Source organism: Nyctibius grandis, chromosome 4, assembly GCF_013368605.1.
Source record: "Nyctibius grandis isolate bNycGra1 chromosome 4, bNycGra1.pri, whole genome shotgun sequence".
Lineage (NCBI taxonomy): Eukaryota > Metazoa > Chordata > Aves > Nyctibiiformes > Nyctibiidae > Nyctibius > Nyctibius grandis.
This window is the reverse complement of record NC_090661.1, coordinates 60,083,662-60,103,126: the sequence shown is the minus strand read 5'-3', so window position 1 is coordinate 60,103,126 and position 19,465 is coordinate 60,083,662. Positions and strand designations below refer to the sequence as shown.

The window sequence follows — 19,465 nt, the reverse complement described above, 5'->3', positions numbered from 1 at the left end:
GCTTTCCAAAAGCCTTGTCTGGAAGTGCCTGCGTAGCAGCCTGCAGTGCTGGTGATCCCCCTGCGCTCCGAGGCCGTCCCAGGAGGGCATGGCTGTAGTGGCTGTGCTTGAGCCCCCGTGGGCCCCAGGGTGGTGGCAGCTGCACGATGGAGATCCTGCTGCCCTGCAAACCACCGCCCACCCCACACACCTCGCCTGGCTGCCGTCGAGGCCCCTACAGCAAGGTGAATCTCAGTCGCCCATCTCCTGCCCCCAGAGCCAGCCCCGATGTCCCCTTTCTCCCCCCGACCCCTCCTTGCACACCCGAGGGGGCTCTGCAGCTCCCCCAGCTCCCCGCACACCCGAGCAGAGCCGCGCAGCTTTCCCCCCGCGCACATGCGAGGATCCCCCCGCGGCCGCCCCGTCGGGGCGCAGCGCCGGTGCCCGCCGGGGGCCAGAGGCAGCCGGCGGGGCGGAGGCGGGATGCGGGCGGTGCCGCCCCGCCCGGCGCGTAGCTATAAGGGCAGCGCGGAGCGGAGCGAAGCGCAGCGGGAGCCATGGGTAACCGCGTCACCCGCGGGGACTTTGAGTGGGTCTACACGGAGCAGCCCCACACGCAGCGCAGAAAGGAGATCCTGGGTACGTGGAGGCGCTCGGAAGAGGCCGCCGTCAGGGCAGGCAGCCGGGCTGGACTGCACCTCTGGGCGGGGGTGTGCGGGCGGAGCGGGGGGCTCCGTGCCGCTGTCGGTGCTGGGAGCGGGCCGGGGCGCTGGCCGGGCTGCGGAGAGCGGGGGTGCAGCCCGCTGGGCCTGGAGGGGTGTTTTCCCCGGGGGGTGCTGCCCTCCCAAACTCTCCTGGTGCCGCCTCGCCTTCTGGAGGCAGCGGAGAGGCACGGCGAGGGCGCCGGCCGCTGAGCGGAGTCCTACGGCTCCGAGCTGGGCTGCACGGGCGGCGGAGCGGGCGTCGGCGGCGTGACACTACCGGGCCATCAGCCGCACCGACCTGCGGCGGGGGCTGCGGCCGACGGCGCCGCACCGCGCCCGGGCTGGCGGCGGGGGCTGACGGGGGCCCGCGGCGGGCGGCAGCGCTCCCGGGTCTGCGGGGCCGGGCGGGCTGGGAGTCCTGCAGGCAGGTCTTCGCAGTGTCTTGGTAGTGCAGTAAACGAAATAGGGATGTGGGTGAGCGTTTCCTAAAGAACGATAGAAAGTTCCCGCTCCTTGTCAGGGACAAGGTACGCGCTTGTATTTTCATGTTGCACGGGCAGCGTTTAACTGTCTACGTGAGCATGTTGGGTTGGGAGCTTTTTGCTTTTGCTTTGGGGGTCTGGGCTTCTCTGAAGATCGTTTCTGAGAAGAACTAATAATTCAGAATTGTTGCAGAATATTGTTGCATATCTCCTGAAAATATCTTTTCAACATTTTATTAATAAAGAAGATCTTGAATTTTTTTCCCGGTTTTTATTTGGGTTGTTTGGGTTTTTTTTCTTCCCTTTGATGAGTAGGATAAAGTTTTAAAAGATCTTTCATAAAGGAGGGTGCTGGAGCTTGTGGCTGAGCTGTTGCACAGGGCCTATGATCTTTAGATGTAGTTTCTTAACTCCTCCATCGTCTAATATGCTAATCCAGGATTAATCTAAATTACTAAAACATTTCTGGTATAGTTGTGATGGTGGAATATCCTGGTCCAGATTTTAATTATATCCAGGAAAATAATAATTATTTTACTATGTAATCATGATAGAGAGTCAAATGATGTCATATAAAATGATGCTTCTTGGCATCATGCTACTCATCCTTTCAGTCAAGAGGACTATGTTTTAATGAGCTGTGGATAGAAGTATGTATGGTGTGTCTCCCCCCATGCTTAACTCTTGCTTTCCTGATCTTGCTATAGGGTGGGGACTGCAAACCATAATGAAGTTGTATTGTAAGGAGGTACTGGAGTGGTTGAACTACCTTACCCTTGCCACAGCAAACTCTTCCAACTGCATACTTGCAGAGGTTTTGCCCCCACTTCCTTTGGGTTCAGAACAAGCAACTGTAATCAAGGTCCGTCTTGTTCTGTGCAGCTCCCCCTGCCCCAGCTGTGGGAGCAGAAGGAAGGGCATGGAGAAATATGGCATGGAAAGAGAGACATGGAAGGTGTGGGCAGAACAATCTTTGTCTGTCTGACAAGGTCAGAACGGATCATGCAACTAGTGTCACGAATACCAAAATGTTACCAAAATTTGTTGAAACTATCATGATATCTTGTATGATATTGGTATAATGATCATCACTGTATTACTCAAAGCTTGAGGGTCAGCAAACCCCTGGTGTCTGGAGTATGTACTTACCAAAGTGTCTAGTGTCTATGGAGCTGGAGTGCACTGTAAGTATCTTACACATGTATGAACAAAAGTCTATAAATATCCACGTATTTTACATTTTTGCATATAGCAATGCCTTGGGGACAGAAGCATTCCATGCTGGTAAAGGAAGTATTTTCCTGCCAATAGGTTAATGATTTAGTTGCTAAGCACTGAAACTTGATTGTTTTCTGTTTAGGCTGCAGCTTTTTGAAATGTTGATTTCTCTCAGGCATGGCTACTTGGATTTAAAGGCAAACTGAAATTACCCATTAGGAAAAAAATACGGGCGAACTGACAAACACATAAGGCAGTTTCTTTCAACATAAGTGGTGTTTCTTTGAGCTGTTGCCCCAATACGTTTCTATAGAGCAACTGAGAGGTGATAACAGTCTGTCACAAAGTTGTATGTCCTGGCTTGAGAGTTAGTAGCCCAGGTGTCTGTAAGACTTTTGTAGTCGGTGACAATACACCTGAAAGAACTCTGTAAATCCAGTTGCCCTACCCTGGGCAGGGACAGCTTTCACTAGCTCAGGTTGCTCAAAGCCCTGTCCAGCCTGACTTTGAACACTTCCAGGCATGAGACATCCACCATTTCTCTGGGCGACCTGTTCCAGTTGAGCATCAGAGCTATGAGCTGTGTATATCAACTGGGCTGGCTGGAAGTTAGCTCATGGCAGGACACTGTTGCACTAGATAAACCTACTAGGGATGTGGTTCCTAACAGATATAATTATACCAGCAAATAGATCAACATTTTGTACAAGGGAGATGTGATACTTTCTTTGTTATCTCTTTGTAGTATCTTCCTCTTAGACTCTAGGTATTAAAATGTAGCTTGTGCTTGGTACTGTCTAGGTGCCAACTGCTTGTAAGTTACAGTGGAGATCTCTTGCCAAGCTGGCACTTCAACCCTGATCACGTTATTCATGTTCCTGAACATGTTATTCATGCTTTTCAGTTTATGAAATTGAATTGTTTCATTGCTGTTCTCTCACCCTCTCGTTTATGAAAAGCTGTTACTGTCTTGTGTCAGGACTGAGACTTGTGTAGTGCTGCAGTGAGTTATGCTAGGGAAAGACCTGGCTAAAAACTTACCTGACAGAAGAAAGTTTTTTTTTCATCTGTATCTGCTTAGCCTTGCTGCATAGTTACATGAATGCTATTAGAGGGAGAGCGAGTGACTGGGTATAACACAGAGGAGATATCTACTTCTAGTAGAAGTAGGATCTCTACTTCTTTTTAGTGGCAATAAGGGTTTGTTGTATTAAAAACAGTTGTAGAACTATGATCTTGCACAGTGGGAAGTGTTGGTGGTTTTTTTGGTCTTGAGAGAAGATGAAAAAATCATTGCTCAGGTGCTGGTAACACCATAAGTACACAATGAATGGTCATTTCATCTGCAAACAGTTTTCCAAATGCAAGCAATGAGCAATATGTTGTGGCATGGAAAGAATGAGATCTTATTTGTGCTGTGGGTTGGATCTAATTTTATAAAATTACTGTAGGTTGGTCAGAAAATGTCTTGCTTCACAGGATCCTTAGGGAAGCCCATGTTTGTTGCTGAGGGTAGGCTAGGAGCATCTGAAGATGATCTAACATACAAGAATAACTAATAATTATATAATTGGTTCTTTGGCAAGTTATTTTGGAATTAAGATGGTGCAAGAGTTTTATGTGTGCTTTATCCTGTAGAAAGGCTGAGATGTTAGCCTGGGGAGGGGGGAGAACAAAACATAAAAGTCCAAATGCATTTTATGTTAGCATTTAGCCAATTTGAGTATAACAGCTTCCAGCTCTGCTCACTTTATTTAGAGACTAGTCTGCTGTTTCTTACAGCTGCCTATGCTGTTGCCTACCTCACAATTATGAAAATTCTCATAAGTTGTACCTACTGAAATCTTCAAGATGCATATCTCCTTAGCTTAAATCAAAGCTCTGCATTGCATATCCTTCCGGCAAAGAAACTACGAGTTGTTTCCCCTTTATGCTACAGTACGTGGGCACAGTGCTGCCACTGAAGGGCATTTTCTCTGGTGAGCACATTCAGAATAGCTGCTGTCTCAGTGCTCCTGCAAATTCCCTGTGGGAATCACCTACAAAATAAATCACATGAGCAGAAAGTCACTGTTTCAGGCACTTGTGGTCTTCTGCTGAAAATGTATTAAGTGCAACTGAAGGCTTTAGCTTACTCCTTGTTGCAGGCTTTTGTTTCAGAGGGAGCTGGAAGCCCTTTTCCTAGCATTCCTACATCCCTTTACTCTGAACCAGCTAATAAACAAGTGTAAACAAACAGGTCATAGCTGCTGTCATAGTGATGAGCTGACACCATCCATCTCTGTCAGCACCAGCAATGTGGCACCGCTGTAGTGCTTTGTCTCTGGTGGGCACTTCTGGGTGACCCAGCTCCCTCAGACTGGCCAGCACAAAGCAGTTTAGGAGCTTGTGGGTGGCAAATATATGAATAAGACCCTTGTTCTTGCACGGTGGATATATTAACTTTAGTGTAATTAGTTGGGCCAGAAAGGCTTCTTATTAGTTTGCATACTGGAGAGGGCAGGAGACTGCGCAAAGCCAGAAGCCTGTCGCGTGTGCTGTCCTCTGTATGTGCCCTACCTGTGTCCTGGCTTGCGTACGGTTTGAATTAAATACAACTCAAACGTGCTGAGCACGTTCATGAGCTGAGCTGCTAAAAAGCAAAACACTATCATGTCAGCAAACTGACTGCTTTTGTTTATTTTTTTTTGTACAGTACCAGCTCCAGCATAGGGCATGGGGTAGTAAAGCTAACATCCTGTGCCTGGTGTCTCTTATTTGTTTTGGCAGGGACTCCTAGTTGATAGAACATAGTCCAGGACAGCAGCATCACAGAGATTTTTTTTCTTACTCTTCTCTTTAACAGGCCCTCTAAAAGTCTTACACTGAGTAGTATTTCCACTTTGACTATACCTGGATGCTGCACTTGTGGTCAAAACAAAGGAAGATGAAGAAATTAAATTTCTTCTCTTGTTACCACTAGCTTCTCATGGATGTGGATTGGGCTGCTGCTCCTTTAAACCTCCACCACCTCTGTGTTTGTGGACACCTCCTGCTCTTGCCCACATCCAAATCCCATGTATGCCAAAATGTGCAAGTGCAAGTATGTGGTGTCACATCAACGAGAAACTGTGTCTGGTGCCATCAGTGAGGTCTAACTGCGTCTCTCCTGAGTCATCTCAGGAACATTGTCAGTGGGAACAGAGGATGAGCGAGGGTTCAGAAAAAGATACTTGCTGTCTCCTGAGGAGAAGGAACACCAGGACCTAGAGACTGGCAGCTTCTCTAGGAACAATTACTCCAGCCCTAACTGAGGATCACTGTAGGGCTGTGGTGAGTGCTCCTAGATCTCCAGAGAGGAGCATCAAGGAAAAAAATGTGTAGTCAGAGTAATTTGTCCATAGTGTTTCAGAGTGAGGCATGCCTCTAGTAAGGTGACTGATTCTTGCACACAACAGCGGAGTGATCTCTGTGAAATCTTCATTCAGTAAATGTGTTGTTTCAGAATCATGAACGCTTCTGAAAATATACTTGCAGCATTTGCTCTCTCTTGACTGCTGTTCTGTTATCCACACTGTTGTACAAGTGGGAAATGCTGTCTTTCTTTGTCGTGGTACAGATTTCAGCTGCTCTGAGGTTACGGTATAGAGACGGTGGAGCTGACTTGGCAGAATTAACTACATCTACCCACTAAAGTGGGTACTACTACTATTAAAGCACCTGCACTGCTCTTGCAGTGTGCTGAGACAGCAAAGTCATGCTTCTGCACTGCTTTACATCTACACCTGTATCCCCACCCTCAGAACAGCAGTATGATGGACAAGCTGGAAGCAGTGCCTGTGGATAAGCAGTCTGCCAGGCTGAGCTAACAGACTTTCCCAACAAGCTGGAGGCTGGAGAACGTGCTGTGGAGACATCGGAGTAGCTGGAGCTGTCCTGGTCCTATTGCACTCTAAAGGGCAAATCCTGGTCCCATGTGGTCACATAACTTTGCGGGGGTTTTTTTTTGTCTTTCCCCCCTGCTTTATCTGGAATGGCTGAATGCAGGGGTTTTTTTCTTCTATTCCTGTGCCCTTTCCATGCCGTGATTGTGGATAATGAAGAGCTCACTATAGATTACATTTTATGGTCATTGTCATGTATTAGCCCTGACCCAGTGCTTGTTGGGAAGCAGTGGACTCTGGCTGTGTAGAAGCTGGTCATTTTTATAATGGAAAAGCCCTCAGGATGACCAAAATGGAAGCAATTCAGGAAAGAGCAGCATGATGAAAATCTCTGTTCAGATGCCTCGTAGTGTGAAACTCGAGCAGTCTCAAGAGTGGAGAGTAGGGGTCTGCTTAATTCTCAAAGTGCAACGTGTAGGAAATGAAGGTGGTCTTTATTGTATGGCTGCCGCAAGTCTCGTAGTCCTCTATGGCTCCTGGTTTAGCACTGCACAGTCGCCCTGGCTCTGATTCTCTGTTGCCTTTGGGACGCGCAGATGGCTGACAGCTGGTTTGCACAGCCCTGGTTTGCACAGCCTGGCTGATCACCTACAGACACTTGTCACAGCAGCCTTACAGGGCTCTCCAGGTTTTTCAGCTCTAAGTGCTCTATGTCGCCTTACTAGGATTCCTCCAGCTGACTGCAAGGCATGAACACGAGGGAAAAATGAGATAGATCTATGTGTCAGCACGTTATTTGTAAACTGCAGTCATCAGGATCACTTAATCTGAGGTTAAATGTGTCTCACTGAAGAGTGCTTGGCCTCAAGTTTTGAAAGGGTCAGCATTCAACATTTTGCGTGTGCAGTGCTCCTGAACCGAAAGGTCTCTGGCAGGCTACTCCTCCAGCGGGGCTTTTAGCCTCCAGTGAGCCTAGCAGCCCCACCTCTCAGCCTCCCCGAGGCTTCTCTATGCCATGGAAATGGGAAGGGTTTATCAGTATTAATGATAAAAAGACACGGTATTGTGGTTTAACAAGTATGCAAAAAATGTACGGTTGGAGAGGAGTTAATCATGTGTTGAATTTAATATTAAACCCTAGCAAGTTACTTAATAGCTGTCACCTGTGATAAATGTGACCTACCTGCATTGCTGCTTGCAGACACTGTTGCTGCTGGTTGGCACTTATGCTCTGAAATCTCTTTAAATATAATCTGCAGTCCTTGTTAGCTGCAACAAAAAGAAATAGGTCCAAAGCAACAATATAAATAGGTTCTTAAACTACAATATAAAGCATTGCTTAGTCATTTTCCCATCCCATTGAAACTTTTTTTGGTCAAAGTGGCCTGAATTTGATGAGGCTGAGGAGCAGATTTGGCTGTTTTATATCTCTTCATCTCTTCTAGTGACAGCAGTAACTTCTCTCTACCAACTGCATGACTGAAAATTTGAGGTGGCTTTATTTATTAAAGGGTTTCCTGAGTTTTGGATAGATACTCCTAATCAGGACATTAAGCTGTGTAAAATTATATGTCTGTAACAGATATTCTGACCAGGTAATTATATCAAGTTATTCTTTAGAGTGGATATCCCAGCACTTTGTGTAAAATTTTGGTACCTGTCTAGGTACCAGAGAACCATTTCTAACATGAAAACTAATTTAAAAACCTGCAAAAACAAGGACAAAAACAAAACAGCAAAACCAAAACCCCTGGGCTTCCCAGAGATTTTTATCAAAAAGTTTGGCTGACTTTAGAAAGACGTGAACTTTTACTAGAGCTTTCCCACCCCTTAGAAAATCTCCCCACTGCCTGAATACTCCTCATGGTGATTTTGTTCCCTTGTCCTCACAAGGGGAAGAATTGAGAATATCCCTTTTCCCATCATCTTCCACAAAACCTGTCTAATCTTTATTGTCTCTAACCTCTGTTAAGCTGGGCTGAAGTTGGCCAACAGCCTCAAAAGTTGTTTGAATGGTTGCAGAGCATGACCACATCAGCCTGCTTCCTTTAGTGCTTCATCTCTCTGAACTTCTGCAAACTTTTCAGGGTTCCCTTCTATAAAAACCTTCTCTGTGTCCTGTGCTCAGTACCTGCCACTGCTTGCAAGGTCACAGGAAGTTGCGTGTATTGTCTCCCATGGTTGTTTATAGTATATACAGCTGCATAGATGCAAATCATTATAATCTGCTTTTATTGCATTGGTGTCATACAGTGACAGTCAGATGATATTTACTTTTCTGTTTATAAAAGGGGCCTATCAAACTTACAGGGGCACACTGTGTAACCTCAGGGTCCAGAAGGAGTGAATTCTACAGTCTTATCTGTGTAAGCTGTAATTACTGAGAAATGCAGAGTATGAGTAAAAGGAGGGAGGCCAGTAGGTGGGTAAAAGTGATAAAACAGTGGAAAAACTCATGTGCAAGTTAATACTGGAAGTGAGAAGTGTGGATTTGTAGAGACCTGAAGCAATGAACAGCACCTTGAAGATAAGCTGTACTTTTGTGTATTTTATTTTTCTTAAAAGGACAAACGAATGGCCAGTAGAACCAAAGATCAGTAAGCTGGTCCTTTCCTGACACAGGTCAGACCTGGCAAGCCTAGCCTGTGTCTCTCTGATGCTGCATTGCAGTATTTGTGAGGCTGCACGAAGCTGTTGTGTGATTATTTATGCGACTTTCATGCCTGTTTCTGATATGTGGCTTGGGAACAGACTAATGAATGGGAACAGAGAAAAATTCCCTGTGCCTTACGAATTCCTGATAATATTACTGACTTTATTGTGGTGTTACCATGTGCAAAGACTTGTACATGTCGTAAGCGCTGATGAACACTCAGATACTTAGGATTTTTTTTTAATGCTACATTTGTCGTCTAACCACACAGCAAAACCCGTGCTGAGCCTGTTGCTCAGTCCTCTTCCTCTGCTAGTATAACTGAAGCAACAGTGTGAAAAGGGCTACAAAGAAGAAAGTTGTATCCCTTTTGTGGAAAATAGCATCTGGGTTGGGCAAAATAAAAAGGGAAATGAAAAATTCAACAGAAAGTGTTTCTTAGAGCTTAAATCTGGTGGGTTTTGGCATACTAATACTCATCCTTGTGAAGGCACATGGCGCCACGTATTGACCATCAGGTGTGTGCTCTGTCGCTGAAAAATATATATCTATATCAACTATATATATATAAGTTTATATATATATTTCTATATTCTTTATATAGTAAAAAGAGAGATCTCTATCTCACAATTGGACATGATGCTGGCAGTGAGAACGGAGCCCATACATTAGTAAAGCTTTCAATGTAGTGGCAACTCATATAAATTGCCATTTTATGAAACCAGGGCCTCAAACATACAGTGATAAAAATAGAGTGCCAGTGGTGATTATTTTTACCTAACTATGATCTAATAAGGTTTTCTCTGCATTTTTCCCTTTAGCAAAGTATCCAGAGATCAAAACCCTGATGGGACCCGATCCACATTTAAAGTGGATTGTATCTGGAATGGTTTTCATGCAGTTTCTAGCATGCTACCTGGTGAAAGACTTATCCTGGAAATGGATTTTCTTCTGGGCTTATGCTTTTGGGGGTTGCATCAACCATTCGCTGACCCTGGCCATCCATGATATTTCACACAACGTCGCCTTTGGGAACAAGCAGGCCAAGTGGAACCGATGGTTTGCAGTCTTTGCCAACTTGCCAGTTGGCATCCCTTACTCTGCCTCCTTCAAGAAATACCACATTGACCATCATCGGTACCTTGGTGGGGACAGCCTGGATGTGGACATTCCCACAGACTTTGAAGGCTGGTTCTTCTGTACGCCGCTTCGGAAACTTCTTTGGCTTTTCCTCCAACCTCTGTTCTACAGTCTGAGACCACTGTATGTGAACCCCAAAGCAATTACACGGATGGAAATTTTTAACGCTCTTGTCCAGTTCTCTATAGACCTTATAATTTACTACCTCTGGGGGCTCAAACCTATTATTTACTTAATAGCAGGTACAATTCTTTGCATGGGTTTACATCCCATTTCTGGGCACTTCATAGCAGAACACTACATGTTCTTAAAAGGGTATGAGACATACTCTTATTACGGACCTCTGAACTGCCTCACCTTTAATGTAGGCTACCACATGGAGCACCATGACTTCCCCAGCATTCCCGGATGCAGGTTGCCAATGGTAAGTACGGCATGAGCACGAGTGAATTGGATTTTTATAAAAGCTGCTAAACTGTCTCAAAGAAATCACTCCAAATGATGGCAACGGATCAATTTTTAAAAGAAAATAAAATAAAGAAGAAGAAAGCTTTTTGGATTTGTTTCTAATTCTTTCTTTTTAAGCAGGATATTGAGAGAAATGGCTGCCAAACTGCTGTAATATTCAGTTTATTTGAAGGAAATAAGAATTTCCGAGACACAGAGGGCTTGAATAATACTTTTTGCATGATAAAATCCTCCAACAATGATCTAAATTTCTCCATTTCCTTCCCTCAGCCACCAGGTTTTGGCTCTTTGAAATTTCAAAGGCCCATCTAAAGCGAGACAGGTGGCAATTACTGCTTGAAATTTGTCTAATGATCAATCTGCTAACTGTATTGCTTGATTAACATCAAACAAAAGTCCTTCTGTCTTTTGAGATGACGTAAGTATCAGGGCATGTTCCAGCCTGATATAAATAGCACTAGAAAGTAAAGCCCCACTGTAGATGACTTGGTTTAGCTCTGCTGCCCCACTCACAGAAACTGAACATGCCTGGTCTGTCATTGGGAAAGTGCTGTGGCTTTCCTCTTTTGAAAGTCTTATGTTTTATCAGTTGTAGGAATCAAATTTGCAAAGCCCAGGTGTCTAGGAGTGGTTTTCAGTCTCCCTCCAGGTAGGTAGCTGCTCTTCTAGGTTTTAATAGAAGGGTTCCTCAGCAGGTGCTCGCAGTGTTAGAGGTACGTGACTTCAAAGTATTACTCCTACGTACAAATCCTCTGGCATAGCAGGAAGGAAACATTTTCTTTCTCTGGTCTTATGCAAAGCTGGGGGCTACTACTGTAACATCCTCATGAGGTGGAGGTAGAGCTGAAGAGGCTGAGGTTCAGGAGCTGTGACCTCCCCACTACTGCATAACATGTACAACTTTTATGATGGTATATCCAGGCAAACCTTGCTTTATGGGGTAATGTTTTTCATCACCGAAACACTGAGAGGAGATTCAAAACAAGAGGAGATTTTCTTGTGGTATAGAAGAGCATAGGGAGCCTCTATATAGCCTGCAGTTCTGTTTTAACACACCTCCTTCACTGCTGGAGGTCTGTCCTGGAGAAGCTGGCCATTCCTGGTGGGGTTCAGAGCAGCTAGTAAAGCAGCCCACATTCACATGTGAAGTTCTCCTGTCAGGCACTCCCATTGCTGATACACCTGATAGCTCAGCTGGGAAGAGTATGAACTTAGCTTTAGCTTCAAATGTTCAAACTTGTTAGATGGGCTTAGATACTTAAATCACTGAAATGTAAATGGAATAAGAGAAGGAAGTTAGCTCTCTTTCTTACACCAGGGAGGTGAGTGACTAATTGAACTTGCTGGGACTGTTGCTCCAGACCTGACTGAGACCTGAAAAGCTCTTCCAACCACGTCACAAATAGTTCAGCCTAATTTCCTCGAGGCAGTGCGGTAGCTGGAAGTGTCTGCCCTCTTGTGTAAAGAGGATAGAGTTATTAGTTGAGTTTCACGGGCTCACGTTCATGTGTTTCTAGCTCTTGGGCGACTGAGACTTGCGCTGCTGGTGGAGGAGATATCAGGCTTGTCAGTCGTTGTTGCCTGACAGAATTATATGGAAAACTTTGAGTCTTTGACAAGTGGTCAATTACAAGTGAAAATCTACTATGAAGTGAAAATCCTTTGGCAAAAGAGTTACTGTAGAAAATCCTTTGTCCATTAAAACAAGTTGGTTATTCTCTTGTGCAAATTGAGAAGAAAAATTCTCTGCCTCTTTGGTGGAAGGAGATAAGGGGACAGATCCTCTCTGGATAGCTTTAATGTTTGAACTTTGTAACAGGTAGGGCTAGAAACCTCCCTGTGCTCTCCCCTGCTTAATCTCCCAGCAAATTCTTCACTCATCAAAGGTCTATTTTTTCCAGATCTAGTCTCCTAGGTACTTGAACTTCTAATAGTTGAATTGTGTAATATGGATGACCTCTCAGTATAGCTATTTTTATTTTTAATTATTGGCAAGTAGAAGGTGGAATAAAGATCTTTATTTGGTCCCTGCGTGATTGAGAGTAGGGGAGAAATAGGATCAGAGAATAACTGGATCTTAATCTTGGAAAGTAACTGGCTCTTCCGCTTGCTTACCAGAAAAGTAAATTCGGCTTTGTCATTTGTTACAGGTGTCATTCAGAATGTTCTGAGTAATGTGTTTGCCACTGGAAAGACCTTTACCCTAGGAGTGTGACAGATTTAAAAGAGGAAGGATTAGGCTGTGCTGTAAGCTTATAGATAATAAAGATGAGTGACATGAGTGTGCAATAAGAACTTGTCCCACTAGTATAATGAACTCTTGAACATTTGAAGCTAAAGGACTGAATACACTTATGGAGAGAGGGGACAAGAGAACAAGGAGGAACTCGGTACTCTTCCTACAAACTGCAATAAAAACTGCAATGTTACCAGAGGCAAGCTGGTTACTTATTAAGCTTGTGGGAAAAAGAAAAGGCATGGTAAACCAGATTTATTAGACAGCCAAGACTGGAAAACATGGTAGATGTGCTGTTTTTTAATTGCAGCTTTCATTAATCCTGTGATGGCCAGGACGGCCAGTCCCTGGTCAAGGACTATGGAGGGAACTTCTGTAATATGCCTTCTAGCATTCTAAACATTTTTTCAGCTTCTTGTCCTAAGGATCTCTAGCTTCTGTATAGCCTCAGGACAAAGGGTTTATAACAGCCGTGGTGAAATATTAGGTTGCATTTAACTTTTGTGCCTATCTGATGCAATGGAGTAGGATTGGGGTAATGTTGCAGTGCTCTACATGCACAAAACCAGAAGCAAAGTTGCAGTTTAAAAGATGTGATTTCTTACCTACCACCTTGATTTACTTGAAGAAAAGCCTCAATATACCAGGTGCCAAGTGCCTAATAAGCTTCTTGCAGATTCTGTGATCTCTTCTTACCCTTCCATGATAACTTCCATTCACAAACTAGCAACAAGTTAAGACTTACAGTTGAGGTCTGTAAGGAGGAAGGAAGGGAAGAATTGAAGCAAATGGACCATCTCCAGTGCAATACAGAGAGCTTGAGGGGGAAGTCTAGGAATACTGTGTCACAGTGCCATCCTCTTTGATATGATCTATGATCTGGCTGTAAAACTTGCTACCTGGAAACTGCCATCTGCAGGTTTTTTACTGGAATCTGCATTAAAAAGCAATTATTTTCAGCCTCCTTCTTCCCCAAATTTTCTGGTAGGTAAGGAGGAGATAATTTTGTTTTACATATGGAGATGCTGAAATAAATTACAATAGATGAGGTGTTTTTGTCAGGAAACTTTTTTTTGTGTTGATCCATTATAAAAGAGAAACCATTTTTAAAATTCTGTCCTGTCATGTGATAGCAAAATGGGAACATGCACCTGACAAACTTCCTTGTCTTTTCCCTAAGAAACCCCTTCAGAAGTCCTTCCTCTAACTGCATTCATTAAATTTTCCCTTTTCCCCATTACTTTGTCACAAATATTTTATTGCAGTTTACCTTCTGTCCATTGTTTCTGTACATCTCATACAGTTGTCCTGCCCAGAGCACAGGGACTTTGCCAGTGGTGCAAGTGCTGCCTGCCTTCCTGCACAAGGTGCTGCTGGACACAAAGCCAAGCAGGAGCAAAGAACTACTTCGTGTAGGTGTGAGTTACTGTCCTGCAGCTGATCTAGGGTAACGCACTCCAGTGCAAGTCCCTGGTCGTCTCTTGTGGTTTCCATCCTGGGCTTCTCATTCAGAATGAGCTGCCACCATACTCTGCAGGAAGGTGCTAAACAGATATGCTTGGTGAATAGGCAACTCCACCACCACCTGGTGCTGGCAAGCAGCTTGCCAGCCATGACTGGCCTGCCTGCTCCCAGAATATGGTGTGCATGATCTGCTTCAAAATTCACTGCTGAGTATTTTGGTTAATCATCTTAATTATCCATTAATACTTGCATTCTAGGTGCCTCTTTTAAATTTGTAATACAACTGCAGAATATGTGTATGGAATATATTTAAGTGAAAGTCTCCAGACTTGCATGTTCTGTGCACCTGAGCTCTTCAGCATTGTGCCCAGACTATGCTGCTGCTCATGTTTGCTGAAAGTATCGAAACTATTGGGTTGAACATAGGCTGTTTATTGGCCTCTTCTCTGAGCGATTTTTTTCCTGCTTTGTCACTGGGGTAATTTTTAGTTAGCCTTTGGTGCCAGAGGGCACAGACACTGCCTGAGGCATTGTTCCTATGAGCTGAATTGGTGTCTGTGATCCTCCAGCCCTCCGCTTCTACGTGCAAGGGGCAATACAGAAAGACTTTCTGAAGCCCTTGTAGTGGTCAGAGTCTAACATGATTAAAAGCTCTGCAGAATAACGTAACCAGCTGAGAAAACATGTCTGGTTCAGACCATTGTTTCTGTGGGCAAGAAATATATGGGGGTTCTGGAGAAGAGGGGAATGGTAGACTTGCCATATGAAGTTGGCTAGTATAGATGAGGTCTGAATTACTGTAGCAAGTCAAAATTCAGAAAGAACATCTAAAATCGAGGTGGGGAGGGAAGGACTGTGCATTTCCTGTGCTAAGGAATGACCATGTCAGAGCTGAAGTGAAGCTTTTGGGGCTGGAGATCTGAGACCCCCTTTGTGTCTGCATAAGGCCTCATTAGTGGCTTTCATTCAAGGGAGTCAAGGGAGCTTACTGTCTAAATAGTCGTTTCGCTCATCCTTTGACTATTTCAGTTACTCATCTGGGAGAAGGGAGGATGCAAACCCCAGATTAAATTATTTCTGACTGTGGTTACAGGAGTGCAGGAAACTAAATATACATTTCCAGAGATCTTACCCGGTGCCCGGAAGTCACCCTTCTTCCAGTCATTAACAAATGCCTCTACGGGGAAATGCTGATGTTGTCTGAATCCCATTGAAAATTAACCACATTTGAAGTACAGACCAACACTTTAAAGCAGGATACAGGGAATTATTAGGAAGTCAGAGTTATTCAGTGAAAGGCAGAATACAATCAGACCTGAACTGCATCCTCCCTCTCCAACACAGCACTACCATGCCATGAGCACAGAGGTAAAAGATCTTAACAAAACTTGTATGATACCCAACCTACCTCACAGGGAAGTGTCTGCTAGGAAGCTGAATTAACGAGGTAACTAGCACTGAGTGGTGCTGCCTTATAATTTAACTTTTGCTGGGATTCTTACCTTTTCACAAACAGTCAAAATGCTCTGTTAAGATTCCACCATTACACCTTGGATGCATATGACCCCCCTCTCCTGGATGACAATTTGCGTGTAACCCTTTTGACGGTCACTGGAAGTCTTTACTGTGCTCAGCATAGCTGGCTTTAAAATTCTGCAGGGTTTTTGAAGAGACAAGTCATGCTGTCCAGCAAGACAAACTACTCTAGAATAAGCTTTGTTTGTCTAGGAGGTGCAGCTGTAATAAAACCATGCCCAAGCAGTTTATGTGCAAGTGTACAGTAGTTAACAGACTCTGCTGCTTCATAAGTTGTTCAAAAAGCAGAGCATCTAGCTGGAGCAGGGACCACTGATAACTCAGAAATCCTCATAGTCCCCCAAACCTGCTAGGCTTGAAACCTCTTTGTGATGTGGTTCTGGCCTTACTCCTACTACAAGTGCCACCCCCAGTGATATGCAGTGCTTCCCTGATGGCAACAGTCTTAAGACTGGGGGATTTGTAACAGGGATGAAATTTTATTAGACTTGTGACCAGACTGAGGAGAACGGTCTGCCTCTGCCATCTCCTCTGCGTGCTGGAGGAACCTGTTTCTCAGATTTGCATCATGGTAGCAGAATGGAGGAAAGAAAATTAAGTGTAGGCAAGGCTGTGTCTGGCATTTTCTCAATTGGTATTTCTCTCCTACCCAGAACCCTCAGCAGATCAGTATTATGAGTGCTGAACAGAGCTTTAAATACAGGATGTTGGAGTCTTGGCCATTTATAAAATGGATTAGTGGATTAGTCATCTCATTGTGGAGATCCCTCCACCTCCCAAATGAGAGAAAACAGTTCTGACTGAAGGCAGAGATCCATCATCTTTCAAATTCTGACATTGTGATGCAAAACTTCCATCAGAAATCTGCTAAGAAGTATCTAAATGTATTTAAGTACATTTCATTTGGCTGAACTTCAGAAGCTCACAAGCAATAACAAGTAACTTAGGTTATGGCTGTGCTATCAGATCTGAACAGGAAGACTGAAACACACCCAACACTGTGCACCTAAACAGCCTGTTCTCTCTCTTCTTCTTCCAGGTGAAGAAGATTGCAGCAGAATATTACGATAACCTCCCATATCACCAGTCCTGGATTCGAGTTCTGTGGGACTTCGTTTTTGATGACACTATTGGCCCTTATTCAAGGGTTAAGAGACAATGCAAGCTGGCAAAAGAAAGCTAATGGACTAGCTCTGGCTGCTGGATTGGTTGTTTGGTTCGTTGGTTTGAATGACTTGACTTTTCTGCAGAAGTAGAAGGATGTTTGTGTGTGCTGAAGTAGCATTGGTGCGTGCTGCTTAGACCAAGAGGATGAGCGTGAAAATGAAACAATTGGGTGCATCATTTTAGACTATTGATACTTTTTAATAAAGGATATTTGTGCATGTAACCCTGAGAAACTAGATTAGAGTGAGCTATGATTATGCAGACCTTTGGTCTAGGCTTAGAATTGACTTACTGGGCCAAGTGTGCCTAAGTCTTGGCCTGGTCTGCAACAGAGAATGTGTGGTGTGTGTACGTGTGAGCATGTGTGTGTGTGGTTCAGGACTGGTTTCTCTTCGTGCCAGATTAGATGTGGATGCTCTGCGTGCATGTGACTCTGAAATCAGGGAGGATTGGCACGCAGTAGTAAATGATACTTTCTGGAGAACATAAGGGTGCCTTTAGCTCAAAATCTTGTCTAATCTAATATCTTACTTCTGATAATGGCTGGTAGCAGAGATTTTGTATATGCAATGGAGTATGTGTATATTTTTGTACATTTGGATCATTATTTTAGTAGCTGGTGTTTGACTTTTATTGTAGGGCTTTGTCTAAACCTTTTCTGAATCCATTTCTATTCTTATGGTCTAATATTCAGTGTAGCTACATGTCAGAGATGAACTGTGGCATGGATAAACGCTTCCTTTAGTCTTCTGCTTGCTGCCTGATCAGCAGTATGGATGTGCCTCTGGAGGAACTGGGTGGTCCTTTCTCCCTCACCTTTTCAACGGTATTCAGAACTTCATGTTTCTCCTACTTTTCCCCACTGTAACTCCTTCTAGGGGTAGGAAGGTTCTAGCTTTAATTGCTGCTTACCAAGGTTGTTAATATCGCCGATCAGCTTTCCCAGTCTTCTCTGTATTATACCCCTTTTGTGAACAGGAGTTAGAAGTATGTGTCAGTGAAGACATGGAGACATTATGGTGGTATTTGTTCCTAACTGCTTCCAGAATAATTGTAACTTTTTCCTTCTGTCACTTCAAGGGGCACTGACTTCACATTTGGGAAGCACGTGATACCCCAGCTATATAAAAGCCATCACTGATGGTGTTAAGAGGATATACCTGGAACATGAAGCTGGGGTTGTTTCTCTCCCTATGTATCTTACTTTGTGCTAATCACATTAACCATCATCTGTCATTTCTACCCACTGGAATAGTTAAATCTTCCTGTCTGCTCCAGCTATAAACTTCTGGCTATCCTCAATAATTCTGTATCATCAAAAACCTTAATCATCATACCTTTCTTGGGAGTCTGGAGTTCAGATGCCATCTAATAAATTCCCTCCACCCTGGAAAGCTGACAACTTATTTCTGTCCTTACTAAGTGGTTAAAAGAGAGATCTGTAAAGGTCCTCTTACACTCTAACCCTCTAACAGTTTGACTTTTTTTTTTTTTTTTCTGGAAATCCATGTCTGTAACAAAGAAAAGGATTATTGTGCATTCTTATTGGTGCCTCAAAGTATGCCATTAGACCTGGGAAGCCTGGTTTCCTCAATAAACACAATTTTATTCCTTCCTCCTACAGCACTGGATCCAGTGAGTCAGTCTGTCCGCTCTCTAGCCTGGCACACCAGGCAGCCAAGCTAGCCTGCTGCAATTTGGGTTCCTCTTCCTGCATTTTTCTCATCCGTCTGAATTTGGCAGTTGGGTAGATACCCAGGTTTGCTCAGCAGTGCAAGATCCTTCGTGATGCAGGGGCTGAATACCAGTTCATTCACAGATACTGTTTTGGTCCGTGTGTTGTGCTTCTGGAAAACAAGAGGGAGAACAGGGCTTCTTCTGACACTTCAGGCTTCAGTGGTTCTTCAGTGAAGAACATATTTAAGACACTATATCTTAATTATTAAAGCCTCTTTTCTCCCAAAGGAAGAGGCTTTGTTGTGGGAACCTCCATTAACTTCTTTGTATCAGTGCTCATGTCGGGGAGCTTCAGTTTTTTATTAGTTTACTTCAGTGCTGCTGGCACTCCACGATCACATATCCAACTTCTTGTGTCCTTAGCAAGCTGTTCCTCAACTCTCTTGGCCAACTTAGCAAGTTAATATAAAAACCATAATAAAGATTATGCTATCTTCCTCAATCTGACTATTCCTCTATGGAGAGTGACCTTTCTATAGTTCCCTTACTCAGCTGTTCCATGATACAGTCACTTATGTGGTCTATAGATTACTAGCCTAGCCTGACACAGAGGCTAGGGTGTAAACAGAGGGTAACCAAGATTGTCAACCGCTTCTTATCCTGCCTCCCATCAGTATTTCCATCACGGTCCCAGCTTGCTTTGCCCAGGCAGCCCGACAGCCCTCCTGCTCTGCACTCTCCATCTCAGCAGGAACCTGAAATGGCTGGAAGCCTGGTGCCTGCAGATGCGTGGTGCAAGCTGAGCTTCAGTGTGTGTGGGTGCTGCTGGAGAAGGCTGTGATCCTGTCCTCTCCATGGGCGCTTGTCCTTGCCCCTAC

The 19,465-nt window shown here is 44.3% G+C and overlaps 1 protein-coding gene across 1 annotated transcript; it reads left to right on the top strand.

Moving 5' to 3' along the window:
• The first annotated feature begins 536 nt into the window (after positions 1–536).
• On the top strand, positions 537–16,926 carry DEGS2 (delta 4-desaturase, sphingolipid 2). Its single transcript, XM_068399571.1, has 3 exons — positions 537–618; positions 9,721–10,463; positions 16,783–16,926. The coding sequence occupies exons 1-3, from the start codon at positions 537–539 to the stop codon at positions 16,924–16,926; spliced, it is 969 nt and encodes a 322-aa protein (XP_068255672.1).
• The last annotated feature ends 2,539 nt before the right edge of the window (positions 16,927–19,465 follow it).